This window comes from Arachis hypogaea, chromosome 12 (assembly GCF_003086295.3).
Source record: "Arachis hypogaea cultivar Tifrunner chromosome 12, arahy.Tifrunner.gnm2.J5K5, whole genome shotgun sequence".
Lineage (NCBI taxonomy): Eukaryota > Viridiplantae > Streptophyta > Magnoliopsida > Fabales > Fabaceae > Arachis > Arachis hypogaea.
Window position 1 is genome coordinate 90,595,092 of NC_092047.1, and position 20,274 is coordinate 90,615,365.

Below are 20,274 nucleotides of genomic sequence, written 5' to 3' on the forward strand. Positions count from 1 at the left end.
AAATAGACTTAAGCGTGTATAGTTAACTATAATGCTGAAATGCATTTTTTTTTAAATAATTATATTTTTGTAATTCAAATAATTTTCTGAACTCAAATTTTATCTATAAATTTTTTAATTATAAAATTTAAATTTTTAATCCAGACTAGATGATTATATATAAATAACTAGTGAATTTTTCGGATCTTACAAATGTGATGAGATGAAAGTTAATGGTGCTAATTCTTAAATTTTTTGCACTTTAAAAACTTTGACCCAAGTATTTTTTTATGAAAAATTTTCTTTTTCTGTCTTTTAAGAAAAATGGTATTGTATTTTCTCTTAGAGTGTGAGAAAGAGAAAAAAAAAAAAAAAAAACTAAAGAGAAGGAAAGAGAATAAAAATACGATTAATAAATTTTCTTTTGTGATAAGATAAGAATTTTTATGAATAAAAATTAGAGAGAAAAAATTTTGTACAAATTATAAAACAACTCTTTCATCTAAGATTTTTTTTTTAACCCTTAAAATTTACTAACTCCGTAATTGGCTAAGGAACTTAAATTGGATAAATAAATACCTAATTGTTCTGGAAAGATATTTTTTTCACAATTTTTTTTACCTTGCTCTCTTTTAGGTGCATACTCTAGACTATGGATCTCAATTGTATTTGAAGTATGATCCTCATTCAAATTGGTTACATTATTGTCACTTTTAGACCCAATGAATTATTTCTCAGAAATAAATAATCCAAACAAACTATCTGCAATAGATTAATTAAAAGACGTAAAAAATCAAAAAAAAAATAATAATAATTCAAACTTTATCAAGTATTAGCTGTTGGACTAAATAAATTTCTTTGCTGATCATAACATTTAACGTGACATTTACAACAACAAAAAAGTACAAATCATATAATTAAATTATATATTAGTTCTCTTCTATTATTTCTTTATCTGCATTAGGTGTAAATCAATTGTTGTTTTGACAAGATTCTTCAAGGAATCTGAGTTGAATAGTATAGGCCTCCTTTAATTCTGCTAATACTTGTCCAATGCATGGTCTCTGTGAAGCATCCCTCTCCACTGATTTTACAGCAATCAAAGATGCTTTTTTCATGCTTAAAGGATCAAAAGTTCCTCTTATGTCTTCATCCACAATCTCATATGCACCTGCCTGTAAGTAAGGCTTGGCCTGCAATTGGTAGTTATGACAAAGGGAACAAAAAATGTGAAATTATCTTAGTATTTTACATTATCGTTACATAGACAAAACTTTTAACTTCAATTTGTAAGAATAGGAAAGAACCTATGAAGTACAGACACTTCGTTGAATTGTCGTGTCCGCGTATCAGATACGTTTCGCACACGACACTCATCGACACTCGTCCGATACGCGTGTCTGTTGTGTCTAACCGTGTCTTAATAAAAAATAAAAAATTATTTTCCGAACACACTTGGACACACGTAAATACCATCATATGTCAACGTGCCCGGTCTTATTCTTAACATATATTTTTAAAATAAATTTAGATATAATATGTTGGGAGTAAGAAGTATGACCACAATCCAATCAATTATGTGTCAAATAATTTGTTATTGTTATTATATTAAAATGTTAATATAATAAGGTCCTTGATTAAATTTAGAGATTTATCATTGTAATAGTGATCATAATATTGAGAGATAAATATTTTATAATTTAATCTAAATTGTTCTTAGTCATAGGATTATTAAAAAGGACATTAATAATCCGGAAAGATCAATATATATATAATGGTCTTCATTGGATGAAAATTAATAGATCTCATTTATTAAATTATATATATAGATGATGCATATAGAGATATGGCCATTGAACTGACTCACTTTGAGAATTTCTAATGGTTATAATTACCGTACATTTGTCAATAGAATATTCTCAAGATGAACATAGTAATAGAGTTTCCTTTGACCTGCGACTGTCATAGTAATTAACAATGTATTTATTATACTTTGATTCCGGACACCTAATACCCTAGGGTGCTAGTTGAATGGATATTGGGTATGATTTAAATACTTGTAGAATTAATGATTAGTCAATAAGAAATCCGTCAACTCTTGGTAAAGAGTTTGAGCTCTATGATTATAATGACTGAGATGAATAAAACCTTGGCCAAGGGGATTGAATGAATGAAGAAATGAGTTTTTTAGGTCATTCACAGTTCATTATAATAATGGTAACTAGTTAGAGTTTGACAATTAAACCATACTCTAAGGGTTAACTAAAAGCTAAAAAGATGGAAGGAATTATACTTTGTTCTTCTAAGGTTCTTAGTAAAAATATATTACTTCATACTATCGGCTCGCTGAGGAGTGTTGCTAGACGCCAACCTTGATTAGTAAATTTAGTATGACTAATTTACTACCCGCTTAGTATTGAACCTATGGGTCACACACTAACGAGTGTTCTAATCTTTGCTATAGAATTATTTAATTATTATTTTGATTTGATCAAATAAATAATTATATTAATTCAGATGGAATATTATTATATTTTTTGCTACCACCAAGAATATAATAATAGTATGATAATTGAGAATATTAAATGAGATTTGAGAATAATTAGTTATTCTATTTCTAAAATTGAATTCTAAATTTGGATGAGATCCTAACTGATTCTGTTTCAAATTGAGTTATGATATGATTCATAAATTTGAAAGATTTAGATTTAGAATTTTAAGATATGATTTAAAATTTGAATTGAGATTCAAATTTAAAATCAGTAACAAATTTCATACTATATATATGTATGTCAAGAGTAGAGGAAAGTGACAGATGAGAATAAAACACAAGGGTTTTATTCTTTTACTTCTACACACATAAACGTATGTGAGCCTGATTCTTGGAGAAGAATTTTATGGCGTGCAAAGAGTTGCAAGAGGTTTCTCAATTTAGATCAGATCCATTAGTCAAGGAGTTGACAGCAAAGATTGGTCTCGGTGTGGATACGTATAGCGCCTTCATACCATCGAAGGAGAAAAAGATTTTTACTAGCGTACTCAGGTATTTAGATCTGATCTATATATTGTATATTATTGGAATAAAGTTTAAACACAAAAATAGATCTTTAAGGATTGATTTCTTTTCTTCCGCTGCGTGTTATGAACACATGGCAATCCTTCATAGTATATATTATTATTTATCAAAATAAAATAATATTTTAAATGTTTGATATAATTAAAATAAGATATTAAAAATAATTAAAAAATTAATTTATATTTTAATATCAATAAAATATCAAAATATCATTATAATTTATCTAAAAAATATTTTATATTTTATATGTATGCGTGTCCCCGCATCTTATAAGATTTTAAAATTTGTGTGTCGGCGTGTTCCGTATCGTGTTATGTTGTGTTCCATGTTCGTGTTAATGTTCGTGCATCATAGGAAAGAATACAACATGAATAGTTTCATAGTTATATTGCTTAGAATTGTTCTCATGCTACAAGATTAAATTGTTATTTGTTTTACATTAGAGGTGTTCAAATCTAAACCGATGTAAATTAAATTGCTCATTTAATTCAATTCAAATCGAAAACCGATTAAAATCCATTAATTTGGATTTGATTAGATTATATTTTTTACAAACTGCATGAATCGGATCGGATCGAATTTCTGATCTACCTCTCAAAACCAATGCAATCCAATCCAAACTGTACAATGTGTTATAATATTATTTTCTTATTATTATATTTATAAATTTACTTATAATATATTTAATTTGTTATATTTTTTATATTATCCATGTATTATTATTATTTAATAAATATTTTATGTTTAAAATGAGATTTATTTATTTATTTTAACTAACCTAGCTATAATTTTATTTCTATTGTTATGTTATTATTGATTTTTTAAGATATTGTTGAGACTTGTTATGTCATTGTTAGTTATTTAAAATTTGATGTTAATACTTGTTATACATATTTAATTTTTTAATTTAAAAAACCATAAACCCAATCTAATTCAAACCACTTGAAATTGGATCGGATTTTTTTAAAAACTCATCCAATCCAAAACCACACCACAAATAAAATTAGAGTTTGCATTAGATGAGTTTTTAGCTTAAAACCGATATAAATCCTACCGCGAATGTCCCTATTTTACATTTAACTAATTCTATCTAGCTCGGTTGAAATTACCTTTAGAGGACTTGTGGTTAAAAGAATTGTTTTACATTCTTCAAAATTTTTACACCAAAATCTTTACATAAGAATGATTTTACAATGTAAGATTTTCAGAAATTTAAAAACTTTTAACGAACCATAACCTTCTTAGTAAAAACTAAAAAGATAGTATGTCAATGAGCTCCATTAATTTAAAAATGGTTACAATATATTTTTTGTCCTTATCGCTTATAATTTTTTCGAAAATACCTAGCATTTTAATTTCATTCAATTTTGTTACTAATGTTTTCGATTTATGTTAAAATTATCTCATAACGTCAACTCCATCTAAAATGTTAAAGGACAAAATTTTCAAAATCACAAATATTAAAAAGAAAAATACTTTACCTATTTGAAAAGTTTAACAATAAATAAGCTGCTATAGAAACAATAAAAGGAAGTAAGGAAAATAGGTTACCCATAAGACCAAATTGAATGAGTCAGGGGTCCCTGAGTGACTCAATGGCTCTCTTCCACAAATAAGTTCTAAAAGAACCACTCCAAAACTGTATACATCACTTTTCTCAGTCAACTGCTGAGTGGAATAGTACCTGCCTCATGAAATTAATTTACATAAACAAACAATGAAATAAAGTATTCTCAACATTTACCAAACTCTTCAATTTTATTCCAAAAGTTTAAATTCTTTCAACCTCTGTTGGCTATAGGGATAGCTATGACAATATTTGTAAATCATAGGCAAAAAATTGAGATAATTTATGAATGTTGAGGTAAAATTGAAAATCTGAGAAATATTAAAAGTAAATAATAATAATAATAATAATAATAATAATAATAATAATAATAATAATAATAAAAGAAAGAAAGCAATATGAAGTTATTAATTTTAGTAAAAACATACTCTGGATCAAGATAACCAGCAGTTCCTTTAACAAGAGTGGTGACATGAGTTGCATCAGCATGGATGACTTGCTTAGAAAGGCCTAAGTCACAGACCTTGGCATTCATGTCCATGTCCAAGAGGATGTTGCTGCACTTTATGTCACGGTGAATGATTCGCGGTTCGCTTCCGTTGTGCAAATAATCCAATCCTTAACATTAATTCAAAAATTAGCTTGAATATGCTCATTTTGTAGCTACAACAGATTGAAATACAAATAAGTTTTAACTTATATATAATTTGTTGTTGAAAATTTTGATGTCATTTAACATTTGATTCATATACTTTACTTGGTGGGCTAAAATTTCTAAGAGTAATATTTTAAATCAATCCCTAAAGAATTTTTAGTAAGACAATTTAATTTTCAACAAGTTATATATATAGTAAATCAGTCTTTAATTTTTTATTTTATTAGTCATATCAATCTTTAGTCAAATTTTAATAAAAAATTAGACAAAATAATTTTATCATTATTTAATAAAAAGCACAACAATTCTTGAAAAATTTTTAAAATTCTCAAATAAATTTTTCTATACAGAAAAAATTAATACTCAATTTGGCCTCTAAACTTGTACGTTAGTCTCAATTTACTCTATGAAATTTTCAATTGCTTCTATTTAATTCTCAAACTTTACAAACTTAATTCACATTAGTCCTTGAAATAATTTCTGGCATAGAAACATTAATAGAGTGCTGACATGGACAATCAGAGGATATCCTAAAACGTGTAAAATGACGCCGTTTTAATTTTGGCGCTCAAATAGTCAAAAAATGAGCCATATCACTTACTTTAGGAGAAAAACTTTAATAAACACCACTTACCATGCTGTTTTTGGGTTATTTGAGTGCTAAACCAAAAATAACATCGTTTTAAAGAGTCCAATATAGCATCCAACTGCCTATTAACGTTGTTTCAGGGACTAACATAAATTGCGTTCGCAAAGTTTAGAGACTAAAAAAAGTGATTGAAACTTCAATGACTAAATTGAGACTCGCGTAAGTTAAGAGACCAAATTCAATATTATCTCTTTAAGGACTGATTTGTCTAACGAAATAAAAATTTAGAGACAGATTTACTGAATAAAATTTATTAAGGAGTAAAGTATCCAAACTAAATATTTCTTAAGAAATTACTCAATTTCTAATTGTTACTGTTTTCAAAACTTATTCCGATCCAACGTTGTACCTTTTGCTGCATCAACAGCAATTTTCAACCTCCGAACCCAGCTTAGAGAAGTTTTTTACTCTTTGTACCTAATGGGAAAAAAAAAAAGATAGAAAAGAAAATTTATCATGATGATTGAATTGTTGGAATTATGAAGCTGTATTGAAGAATTTAGTACCATATAGGTGATCAACAAGGGATCCACCAGGTAAGTACTCATAAACTAATATTTGATGCTTTGATTCATTGCAAAATCCTTCCAAGGACACAAGATTCTGATGCCGTATGCTTGACAAAATATTAACCTGAGCTCAACACAATATATATTAAATGTCAAGAATTATAGGCAGTTAGGCACTAGAAAAGAAAAATGGTTAGAGAAGTGAACCATATAATAGAAAATTATTTATCGCTTTATATAAAGTTTAAATTGAATTAAAACAAAATATTTAAATAACAGTATTTATAATATATAGTCTAACAAATACTAATATAATATTTTATAAGATCCAAAATTGTTAATTAAATTCAGTAATTTAACCTCATTGACAAAAGAATCAGCCCCCAGTTGGGATTTGTCAGAGCGAACTTTGACGGCTACTAATTTTCCATCTGGAAGCTTTCCAAGGTAAACAGGTCCAAAACTTCCCCTTCCTATAATTTCTTTGAAATTTCTTGTTGCTAATTTAATCTCTTTGTAGGAAAACACTCTTGCTGCACCCCAGTTCCTCATATCCCTATCAGACCCTAAAATACATAAAACTTTATCAATTTAAATATTTCACATTATGCTGCACCCCTACAAATACGAATATCTAATATAAATACAATCCAAAATACAAATATAACAAAATATATTAATCAAAAAGTATATTTATATATTTATTGGTGATTTCTTAATAATGATTTTGAATATATCATTGTTCTAATATTTATATCGAAATGTGTATAAAGATATGACTGTGTAAAATATTGTATACTACCAATCAGGGACAGATTTATGTGGAATAGTATAGAGGGCAAGTACCCCACTGGATTTTAAAAAATTCTTTAGTACTCGAATATACAACAATATTATTTATTTGCCTTCACTATGCTATTAAATTTGTCCCATTACATTAAATTATTTTATTGTGATGTTATATACATTTTGTTTTTACTATCGAAATTTTTTAAATTCATCACTGCTACCAATGCATTAAAACTAGACTGTAAATATATTTGCATGAAGTAAAAGAATGCATACTTGATGTGTGTGAGGCTACTTCATGTTGCATTTTAGTCTTATATAAGAAAAGTGAAATGCTTAGTAATAGAAAGGCTAGTGTAACTCCTCCAACTACTGCTCCTAGAATGATTGCTAGGTGATGTTTATGCACATTGTGCTGATTTTCAGGAACTGTAGTGACTTGAGGTGTCTCATTTGTAGAATTGGATGAAGCATCATCACATGTGGTTGTGGAAAATGTTAGGCACAAGTTCCCTGATGCTCTGCAGAAACAAACATTTTGTGTTTTAAGGAGAAAACTGCATTAAGATTAATAAATTATGTACCTGATCTCTAAAGTAGGCTTGTTCAATGTCTGTGGTAATGGACCTTCTAGTCTATTATTTTCTAAATTCCTGCAGAAACAGAGAAAAGAAAGAAAAGGCCAAAAGGGGGAAAAATTAAACAATGAATAATAAACCTAAATCTTATTCCTAATTAAAATTTTGGGGGAACAAAATAGTCCTTCAAGATTTAAAAGTGACAATTGTGCTTCTCGCCAAACAAATTTTATTTTCTTACCATTCACTTAATAATAAGTTGTCCTTAAAAAGAACCGAGATATTAATAAAGAAATAATTCACTACTATTTTTTTGAATAATAAAAGATGAATTAGTTATTTTAAATATTAAGGAAAATTTTGTAGTCCTTATATTTTGTTGGAGATTGGTAGATTCTCTAACATAAATGAAGAGAATTGAAACAAAGGATTCATATTTTAGTTTTTGATAATTGCTCACTTACAATAAGTGGAGATCCTCCAACTCTCCCAAGCTTTCAGGCACTGTTCCTTTTAGACTATTGTTCTGCAAGTCTCTTTAACATAATGAAAAGAAATAATGTAAACAAAGGCCAAGAATTGTGGCAACATTATAATTCTGTTTCACAAACAATTTTCATTTTAATGCATTCTAAAGTGCAAACTCATAAATCAATGCAACTAAATTCACATATCAATGGTTAATCAAGTTCAATCAATTTTCGTTTCAATTAAAATAATTTCTAACTTTTAGGGAATCGGGAATGTAACTTACAGTACTCTAAGGTTAATCAAGTTCTCCAGCTCTGCACCAAAGGATATTAGTTGATTGAAACTCAAGTTACTGAAAATTTTTAGCTGTAATTAGTTTACCAATTTTTTTTTTTTAATATAATCGAATATCAAGTTCCTGATTTTAAGGCATTACAGTATCTGAAGACGTTGCAAGCTACCCAAATTTTGTATTTCACCAGAAAGAGATGAGTTGTGCAAATCCCTGATGAACAGTGAAAACCAGTTATGATTATGAGAAATTGAGTGTGAGAAAAACATAAATATAGTCTACAGTTTTAGTTGAAAGAAGATTACAATGTTTTAAGGTCTAACAAGTCACCAAATGTAGGACCAATTGATCTCAAATTTATGTTTGAAAGATCCCTGATAAAATAAAGTCACAATTAGATCACCAATGAAATAAATAAAAGTAAATACTCTTTGGTCACTGAAATATTAATGAATTACAATTTTGATCATAATTTTCACACAGTGAAACTTCACACAGATATATTCAATCCAAATTAATCTATATGTGGAAAGACCATATAGAAATTAACTATGCTACTTATACACTAAAATCAAAATTATTAGAAATTTTATTAGAACTCAAACTATAAATCGCAAATTTTACCGAATCTTGATCCTTTATAAATAAAAAGAAGAAAAAAAAGCATGGTTTGAATTTACAGACAATGATGTAACGAGGTTTCCTTGGCAATCAACGTTTTCCCAAGGAGAGGGAGAGCATGGATCATCTTGCCATCCAAGATCCAATCCAGTGGACTGCTGAATAACCTGCATTGCTGAAACTGGAATACAAATTTATCCCAGAAATGAAAGGTAATTTGCAATTTACCCCTTAACTTTGGTTTATGCACAGTTTACCCTCTAAATTTTTCAAAACGTGCAATTTAACTTCGTAATCCCAACATTACAAAATGGTGAAAAAAAATTACTAAACGCTCTTCCAAAATTTTTCTCTCACGAGGTGTTTTATTAATAAATTTAATGAGTTTAATTTGTTACATGGTAAAACATTTTACATAATCAATGGTGACATTCATTTTTTTAAATAACCATTTATGTGATAAATATAAAAAATAATTATTTTTGTCAAAATATATAATTGAATATATATGTAAAAGAATAATTTGGGACGAAAATTTACTCTAACCCCCCTGAGGGCGGGAGCTCCTTTTTTCTCCTATTTAGGGTCCATTTGAAAAGTTTTAAAAGTAATTTTTTTGAGCTTTTGACTTATGAAAAATAGTAGTATTAATGTTTGGTGTAATTTTCAAAACTACTATTAGGAGCTTATAGAGAAGTTAAAAAAAATGGCCTCTCATAATATTACTATTTTTTATCACATTTCTATAAAATAAATACTTTTAGAATTAAAAATCAAAATACAAAATAATTTATTTATAAGTTATTTTTAATATAACAATTTATTGTTTAAGCTATTTTTTTAAAAACAGCTTAATTAAGTTCTTTATCCAAACTGGACCTTAATAACAACAAAAATCAAATTGAACGTTTTAAGAGTTTAGAGGGTAAATTACACAGTAGCTAAAGTTCCCGAGGCTAAATTGCAATTTTCCCGGAAAATGAACGTTAACATCAAACTATACTTAATGGGAAATATATATATATTCAAATAGGTCCAAAAATTTTGGCATAAGACGTGTTTGTTCTAAAAAAAAATTTATTATGTTAAAGACCTTAAACTTTATAAAAGTAAGACATATAGATTCTTATTTTAGTTAGATTCATTATTTTTTACTTTGATAAATAGATATTTAAAAGTATAATAGAAAGAGCTATGTGTTATTTTTAATTTTTTATAAAGTTTAAGAATCTAAACGTAATAAAAAATTTTTGGAAACAAAGACTTAAAATATAAAATTTTTTAGGGAGCTATTTGTATATATACTGAAAAAAGATATATGAAAATGAATTGGGTGCTAAACCTGTGGTTGAGGAGGCTTCAGATGGAATATGAACGATCTTGTAAACTTCAAATGCATTGATGAGAGGGTAAAAGCTGTTGTTCTTGAGTGTAATACTCAATCTTGTGATCCGCTTTCGCGTAAAATACAAAGCACTGATCTCTGATCTCATGATTGTATAGTTTGGTTTTACAAGATCTCCATTTATCAATACATCAAATGATGGAAACACAGGAAGAATTCCAGCAAAGTAAAGGATGATGTAGTAGTCTCCCAATTCTTCGTCCAGAGGCAGGTTATACGTCAGCGTGTTCCTTCGCGCCAAAACTCGGCCGGTTTGAAGAACAGTTACTGGTGGTTGTTCCATAACATTACTTGCATTGAATCCAAGTTGAATGCTGAATCCAGTTGTAGCATGAAAGGGTGTGAATCTTGTATCAGAATCCCATATTCTGTCAAATGGATCCAAAGGATACCTGTATTTTAAAATGCTAAAAACTCTTCATATCTTCATTAACCAACAAAACTGTTAATTATTTTGTTAGAAAAAAATATAGTAGTTAATTAGAATATATTCTCTCTCTCAATTCTCCCATTTGTATGACTTATGTTATGGGTATATATGGGTCTGATAAAATCGGGTTTGTCTTAATTTAGACTCGATGTTAAATATACATCGAGTCTATTTTTTAGATCATAATCGGATGAAAATTGGGCCCGTAAAACTTTAACAATAATTTAAAAGTTGATATCCATATTTGAACTTGAATTTATCCATAAATTTTAATTTGATGCTTTTTTTTATCTATTTTCTAATTCAACAAGTGTGATTAAAAATAAAATAATAAACTCATAATTAATATAACATAATATTAGAATTAGTTTAAAACATATATACCTTTTTTAGTTTTCTTAAGGTGCACCTGGACTGGGTTCGTCTTAATCTAAACCCACCCTAAATAATGATCGATCTATTTTTGAGATTTTTACCCGATTCTAGACTCAGTAAAATCACACTAAATTAGTCCCTAAAATATTCAGATTCCGGCCGAATCTTTGAACTAAGTCGGCCATGTACATCCCTATTTGACTAATCACATCCTAGTTTTACACCATTAATATATTCTAATTAAATCAATAAAATATCAAAGATAATATTTAGACGGTATTGATTGTCCGTCTAAAATTTTCTTACCATTAGTACATAAAAATTAAATTATTAATTTAAGATATTGATTTAGTTTGATATAAGTTGTTACTAAGATAAGATTCAATTTGACTCCTGACTTTTAAGTATGCTCAATTTTTTCTTGAATTTTATAACTACAAAATCACGTTGGTCTTTTTCAATTTGATCCATTATATTTTTGACATAAGGTATAACTTGTTTTAATGTTATAGAACTTGAACCTTATCTTTTATGTTGTAGTACCAAATACTTATGAGCATGGATCTTAACAGATATCAAAGAAGAAGAATGTTATGATCCTTACCGGATAGAATCGCCGGTGTAGCCGCAATCGATCCGGTAGCTCTTCCTTAGCAACTTATTTGGAAAGTCAGCCATAGCATTCATGTAGGCGGCTCGTGGAAGCGGCCGGATTTCAAGCGAAGAAATTACCGGCGAACCACCATCTGAAACCGCAATCAAACAGAGTGGCAGAGTGTCCTTATTAACCATCCATAAGAACTCTTCAGTCCATGGATCATGCTCAGAAAGATTAACAGTGGCAGCAATTGAAGTCCCAAGAGAAACAGAGAATGTAGGAGGCACTGCAAGTCCATCATAATTCTTGTACACGAAATTTGCTCTAACAAGAACCAAATTAGTTGCATTGTTCATTGGTATTCTGTAACATTTTCGCCGTCTTGAATTCGAGAAGAATCGCGCCGAGACATTCGTTGAGACTGAACCATCAGTGTAAGTAATGGTTGTAGTCTTGCCTGTGGTTATGTAATTTGTGTCTGGAACCCATGAAATGTTATTTGAATCAATGAAACTTTTTCTTCCACCACAAGAAAGACTCAAGAAACCTGTCCCCAGGAAATTCTATTAGAAAACTTTTATGATGGTAGCATCACATAATGTTAGACTCTTTGGAATTCAAATAATGAAAAATTTTAAACTCAATCTAAATTATATAATTTCTGATTTTAATTAATCACAAAATGGAATGAAAATTGTGTTTTTTTTAAGCACCAGCATGACTTACAAATTAAAAATTGTAACAACTCATGCATGTTCCAGTTTAAATAATGCAGCAATTTTTTTTAAGAGAAACCATATTAAATCAGATTCAAGACCTCTATTTTGTGAACTGAATGATCTCAAAATCTTAAGTATTTTAACTAAGAAAAAATGGCTAAAGAAATAGCTAGATAAATGTGCAGTTGTTTAATCAATCTTACAAAAATAAAAATAAAAGAAATGTCATTATTCTATGGATATAAGTATAGACATACACATACCATCTTGTTCACAGAAAGTGACAAACCAGAAGCTATGAAAAAGAAAGAAGCAAGCCCATGCATCCCTCAGTTCCATGAATACTGACTCCAACTCTCAATTTTCTCAACCATAGAATAGAAGAGCATAAATTAAAGGAAATGCTTTAAAAAAAATAGTGTCACATTTCATAATTATGATCATTTGTAGTTGTATAAAGAAGAATGATGAAAGTGTATTGAAGACATAGGTAAAGGCTTGAAGGAAGGGAAAAGTTTCACAAAAAGTGGCAATTTAGAAAATGAGGTGCAAGTTTGGTAGGTAGAAGAAATTATTAATGATGATTGTAAAACTATGTTGAAGCATAATAATTAAAGGAGAAAATTTGAGTGATGTATGCAGGGATGTTATGATTAAAGATTTGCTGAGTCATTGAAATTTGGCAACTGGTTAGTGGATTGCCGGTTATTGTATACTTTTATTTTTTTCTCAATGTTTAACACTATGCTATGCTAATTTCTGATTTAATTTTGAGTAACTAAATTGATGTATTAAATCTTGAGAAGTTATTTTGAATATTAATCAATTTTAAAATTTTTGTTTTTGGATAAACATGTTCAAAAAATAAAAGAGTATTTTAAAGTCTATTATTACCTGATAACTATTGTGATAAGAAGTTGAGTTGGATGTCCATTAATATATGGCGGCTCAGTTTCTCAAGGAAGGAAATTTTTGTTCTTCAATAAATGAAGTGTGGAAAAATAATGTTCCATATGTGTATAAATAGAGGCTTAAGCCTCTTATGGCATACATCAATAACAACTACAATTTTCTCTCTCTTTTATATTATCCTCTCTCTCTTCATATAATATTAGTAAATATATTAATCATCCTTATTATATTGAGATAGTAATCATTGTGAATATTATTATTAAAGCTATCTAATTATATTATATTATTTTATAATTACATCTTCCTTATTTATTTAGTTGTTTTACAACACGTTATCAGCACGAAGCTCTAACGAAGTTTTAGGAAGACTTCAGATAATAAATTTTTATTATGTCGAAACTCTTTCATCTTGAATTTAATGCTCTTAATATATTTAGAAATAATTATTTATCATGGATACTAGATGCTAAAATCCATCTTTGATTCAATGGATCTTGAAGATATCATTAATGCTGAAAATAATACATCCTAGAAGGATAAAGCCAAATCCATGATTTTCCTTCGTCATCATCTTGAAGTATGATTGAAAAATGAATATCCCACACTAAAAGATTCTGCAGATCTGTGGAAAGACCTTGAAGAAAGGTACAATCATGTGATACTTCCTCAAACTCGATATATTAGGGAAAATTTTTTCGACCTTCCATGCCTCGAATGTGCTCCTGCAGCAGTAGTATCGAGAAAAAGAATTTAAAATTTTTTTTTAGCTCTTGCTTTCTTGTTGCTGAACGCAACAATGAGGTGCTCTTAAGAAATCATGAAACGCGCCCAGCTGGCGCCGCCCATTTTCTGAAGCAAATGCGGCAAATTATAACCCAGAAGAGGTAAATGGCAAGATTTTGATAACAAGAAAAATTATGGAAGGAAAAGAAATTATGTTCACAAGAAAGGATCTCACCAGAAGTGGGATAAAGAAAGAAACAATGGGCAAAGTATATCAATTGAGGATAAATGCTTCCGTTGTGGTGGAAATGGCCATTGGTCACGTACCTGTCGTACCCCAATGCACCTAGTTGATCTTTATCAAGCGTCCTTGAAAAATGATTACAAAGGAAAAGAAACAAATTTTGTTTCAAATGATGAAAATTCCACCACTCATTATGATGTATCTAATTTCTTTAAGGTTTTGTTTGGTTGGAAGGAAAGAAATAAAAAAGAAAGAAATAGAAAGGAAAGAAGAGAAAGGAAAGAAATTGAGTGGAATTTTATTTTCCTTAGATATGTTTGGATGAAAGGAAAATGAGAAGAAAGGAAATAGTATATAATGTTATGAAAAAACAATTTTATTCTTAGATATTTTAAAATATATTAAAAAATAGAGGATAATATTGGAATATTGATACAAAATACATTTTTCTTCCATTTTCCATCCGTTGTTGGAGGGAAAAATTTTTCAATGGGTCCCACCCATTTTTTACACTATTCATTATTTTCCTTTGACTTTTCCATTCAACCAAACAAAGGAAAATAGTTATTTTCCTTCCAATTTCTTGCCTTCCTATTTTTTTCCTCCCATTTTCTCCTCAAACAAACACACCCTAAGGATTCTGAAGGAAATATTGGCTATTTGATCAATGATGGAATAGTTTGATATATGTATGTGTTTGTTAAGTATTCATGTGAATAACTGTGCATGTACTTCTACTCATTTTATTATTATTATAATTTATTTTTGAAGAAAAATGGCAAGGATATATTCTGAAGATATTTGCCTTGCGGATAGTGTAAGTTCGCATACTATTCTTAAAAGTGATATATATATTTTACCCATCTTGTGCCAAAAGAAGAGTATGTTAATACTATTATTGGCTCAGACAATGTGATAGAAGGCTCCGGAAGAGCTATAATTTTATTTCCTGTAGGAACAAAATTTGTAATAAATAATGCACTATTATCTACCAAGTCTCTGAGGAACTTGTTGAGTTTCAAAGATATTCGCTGAAATGGATATCATATTGAAACAATGAATGAGGGAAATCATGAGTATTTATGTATCACAACTCATGATTTAAATAAAAAGGTTATATTAGAAAAGTTACCCTCACTTTCATCTGGATAGTATTATACCAAGATTAGTGCAATTAAATCACATCCAGTAGCTTATGTTCACACACAAAATGGGTTAGCAGAATCACTTATTAAGCACCTCCAATTAATTGCTAGACCCTTGCTTATGAGAACAAATCTCCCAACCTCGGTTTGGGGGCATGCTATTTTACATGCCGCAGCACTTATTCGTTTGAGGCCAACGAGTTACCATCAGTTCTCTCCTATGCAATTAGTTTTTGGCCAGCAGCCAAATGTCTCTCATTTAAGAATATTTGGGTGTGCGATATATGTTCCCATTGCACTACCTAGTCGCACCAAAATGGGACCCCAAAGAAAATTGGGGATATATGTTGGATATGATTCTCCCTCTATAGTAAGGTATCTTGAGATACAAACGGGAGATGTATTTAAAACCCGGTTTGCGGATTGTCATTTTGATGAATCAAAATTTCCAACATTAGGGGGAGAGAATAAGCTTCCTGAAAATGAACTTAATTGGAACGCATCATCGTTGATGCATTTAGATCCTCGATCAGGGCAATGTGAACTAGAAGTTCAAAATATTATAAATTTGCAAAGAATAGCAAATGAATTGCCTGATGCATTTTTTGATACAAAGAGGATAACCAAATCTTATATACCAGCGAAAAATGCCCCAATTCGAATTGATGTCCCAGTAGGATAAGTAGCCACTGAAGCAAATTCACTCCAGAAACGTGGTAGGACGGAAAATGCCCCAATTCAAATTGATGTCCCAGTAGGACAAATAGCCACTAAAGCAAATACATGCCAGAAGCGTGGTAGGCCTGTCGGTTCCAAAGATAAAAATCCTCAAAAAAAAAAGAGGTAAATACTATTCCTGTTGAAAAAGATACAGTAAAGACACCTGCAGTTGTCCAAAATTCTAATATAGTTTTAACGCCAGAAGACATTCAGGTACCTGAAAATTGTGAAAATGATAAGATCTCGATAAATTATGTCTTTACAGGAGAGAAATGGGACCGAAATAAGACAATTGTCAATAAAATATTTGCATATAATGTGACATTAAATATCATGCATGAAAGTAAGGATCTTGAGCCAAGATCAGTCGAAGAATGTCGACAAAGAAATGATTGGCCAAAATGAAAAGAAGCCATGAAGGCTGAATTATTCTCACTTGAAAAATGTGAAGTCTTTGGACCTGTAGTCCGTACACTAGTAGATGTAAAACCTGTTGGATACCGATGGGTATTTGTGAGAAAACGAAATGAGAAAAATGAAGTTGTGCACTATAAAGCCCAACTTGTGGCACAAGCTTTTTCACAAAGGCCCAGTATAGATTATGAAGAAACGTATTCCCCTGTAGTAGATGCGATAACATTGCATTATTTGGTTAGTTTATCTGCATATCATAAACTGCATATGCATTTAATGGATGTGGTAACAGCATATTTATACGGCTCATTAGATCGGGATATCTATATGAAAGTCCCTGAAGGACTAAAGATATCTAAACCATCTAATGAATATTCACAAGGGTTATACTCAGTTAAATTGCAAAGATCTTTATATGGTCTAAAGCAATCTGAACGAATGTGGTATAATCGTCTTACTGAGTATCTGGCCAAAAACAGATTCAAGAATGATGATATCTGTCCATGTGTTTTCATAAAGAAAACTGCATCTGGATTCATTATAATTGCTGTGTACGTTGATGATTTAAATATCATTGGAACTCCTGAAGAGATTCCAACAATTATAAAACTCTAAAAGAAGAGTTTGAGATGAAAGATCTTAGAAAGACTAAATTTTGTCTCGGCCTGTAGATCGAGCATACGAAAAATGGGATCTTTATTCATCAAGCGACATACACAGAGAAGATCTTGAAGAGATTTTATATGGATAAGTCACATCCATTAAGTACTCCAATGATCGTAAGATCTTTGGATGTGAAAAAGGATCAATTTCGTCCTAAAGAATAAAATGAAGATATCCTTGGTCCTAAAGTACCATATCTTAGTGCCATTGGAGCGCTAATGTATCTTGCTAATAATACGCGACCCGATATATCATTTGATGTGAATTTACTAGCAAGATATAGTTTCTCTCCAACCAGAAGACATTGGAGTGGAATCAAACAAATCTTTCAATATCTTCATGGAACGGTTGATATGGGATTGTTTTATCCCTATAGATCCAAGTCACAATTAGTTGGCTATGCAGATGCTGGATATGTTTCTGATCCACATAAAGGGAGATCTCAAAAAGGATACCTGTTCACATATGGTGGTACAGATATATCATGGAGGTCCACGAAACAGACAATAGCAGCAACATCCTCTAATCATGCCGAAATACTAGCGATTCATGAAGCAAGTCGCGAGTGTTTTTGGCTCAAGAGTTTGATTCAATATATTCTGTCATCATGTGGACTGATTGATCATAAGATAGCTCCAACTGTCCTGTTTGAAGATAATACAGCATGCATTGCTCAACTTAAAGGCGGATATATCAAAGGTGATAGAACAAAGCATATTTCTCCCAAATTCTTCTTCACTCATGATCTTCAAAATCAAGGGACAATTGATGTCCAACAGATCTGCTCAAGTGACAATCTGGCAGATTTATTCACAAAGTCACTCCCAAAATCTTCCTTTGAAAAATTGGTGCGTGAGATTGGGATGCGCCGATTTCGAGATATTAAATGATGTCGACAAGAGGGGAGACTGTACTCTTTTTTTCTTGGTCAGGTTTTTTCCCTATTGGGTTTTTCTTGACAAGGTTTTTAATGAGGCAGTCCTCATCACTAAAAGATATTGTACTCTTTTTCCTTCACTAAGATTTTTTTTTCCATTGGGTTTTCCTTAGTAAAGTTTTAACGAGACGTAATCCTAAATGGTCATCCAAGGGGGAGTATTGTGATAAGAAACTGAGTTGGATACCCATTAATATATGGCGGCTCAGTTTTTCAAGGAGAAATTTTTGTTCTTCAATAAATGAAGTATGAAAAAACAATGTTCCATATGTGTATAAATAGAGGCTTAAGCCTCTGATGGTATACATCAATAACAACTACAATCTTCTCTTTCTTTTGTATTATCCTCTTTCTTCATATAATATTAATAAATATATTAATCATTCTTATTATATTAAGATAATAATCATTATGATTATTATTATTAAAACTATCTAATTATATTATATTATTTTATAATTACATCTTCGTTATTTATTTAGTTGTTTTACGACAATAACAAGTAACTCTCCCAATTTTCTAAAGTGGTGTTAGTGGCTATTATACCATGCTTTGAATGAAAGCTATGAGATTGTGTATGTGTACTTGTTTGATAGAAAGAATAATATTCATGGACAGTAGGATGCTTAAAGGAGATGAGCATCAAACTAGTCATAACGGATAGTTGATTTTTGGCTTTGCTTTCAACTTAGAATTATAAAAATATGGATTTAACTAATTTGTGCCTTAAGGCACATTTTAAAAATATAATAATAAAATTTTTTTAATATTTTTAATATATTTAATGTATTAAAAATTTAAAAATATTTATTTTATAATAATTTTTATAAAATATTTTTTTATAGTATGCATAATTTATATTTTTAAGACGCAAGATAGCAAAATCTGAGAAACTCATGAGGATAGAGTATTATCTTAGGGTAATGCTACTGTGCTGAAGAAAATTTTTTTCCTCAGCTGCTGAAACCATGTGGCTACGCGAAGGGATTGACGCGTGTTGTGATGCTGTCAATCATCCTGTAAAGTGCTGCTCCATAAGCAAAATTTACAGAAATTGTCGACGAAATTGATGGAGGATTAGTTGGTAATCATATGAGTAATCTTGTGGGTTTTTTTGTCTGGTGTTTCGAAGAAATTTTTTTATCTATGGTGTGGACTTTTGTTTTGTTGGTATGGTTTAAATGCTGCGTGATCAAAAGGATATCATGCTAATAATGTTGTGCAGGAAGAATAAAATAAAATAAGAAAATTTTTCTAAGATGTTCCATTTATTTTATTGGAACTTTAATGTTCCATGTATGATTAAGTTGTAAGTTAATTTTTTGTCTTGTAGTTATTCATAAAAAGACAAAAATAGCCCTTCAATCATAAAAAAAAAAAAAACAAAAGATAGCACACCTAGCTTGAAGAAACCTACACTGCTGCATAATAAAGCAATGTGCAAAAATTTTATTTCTTTATTTATTATAAATTATATTGTTTGTGAAGTCTCATAAAAATAATTTGTTTAGAAAATACTTAAAAATAAAATTATTTACAATAATGTGAAGTAAACCTATAAAAATAACAAATTTATGAAAAGAAATAACACTTTTTTATATTTCAAAAATTATATATATCATGTTATTTTATATTGATTAAATAATTGTGTATCTATTTTATATATTATTTCTTAATTTAAGAAGTTATGATGTGTAGAATTGGTACAGTAATTTTAATTGAAAAAAAAATTAAAATCATAAACTTTAATCTTATCTTGTACATGATATATGACAAATTATTAAATTTAATATTTGCAAATAT

The 20,274-nt window shown here is 29.5% G+C and overlaps 1 protein-coding gene across 1 annotated transcript; it reads right to left on the minus strand.

Annotated features, from left to right (window-relative positions):
• Positions 1-772: 772 nt before the first annotated feature.
• On the minus strand, positions 773-13,195 carry LOC112727697 (probable LRR receptor-like serine/threonine-protein kinase At5g48740). Its single transcript, XM_025777562.3, is given in 17 exon segments — positions 773-1,172; positions 4,607-4,739; positions 5,051-5,240; positions 6,276-6,326; positions 6,329-6,343; positions 6,433-6,559; positions 6,796-7,001; positions 7,501-7,745; positions 7,809-7,877; positions 8,267-8,338; positions 8,557-8,625; positions 8,710-8,778; positions 8,871-8,939; positions 9,250-9,367; positions 10,529-10,983; positions 12,001-12,541; positions 12,977-13,195. Coding segments are annotated over 17 exon segments (2,727 nt in total). The 5' UTR covers positions 13,053-13,195; the 3' UTR covers positions 773-950.
• Between the last annotated feature and the right edge of the window lie 7,079 nt (positions 13,196-20,274).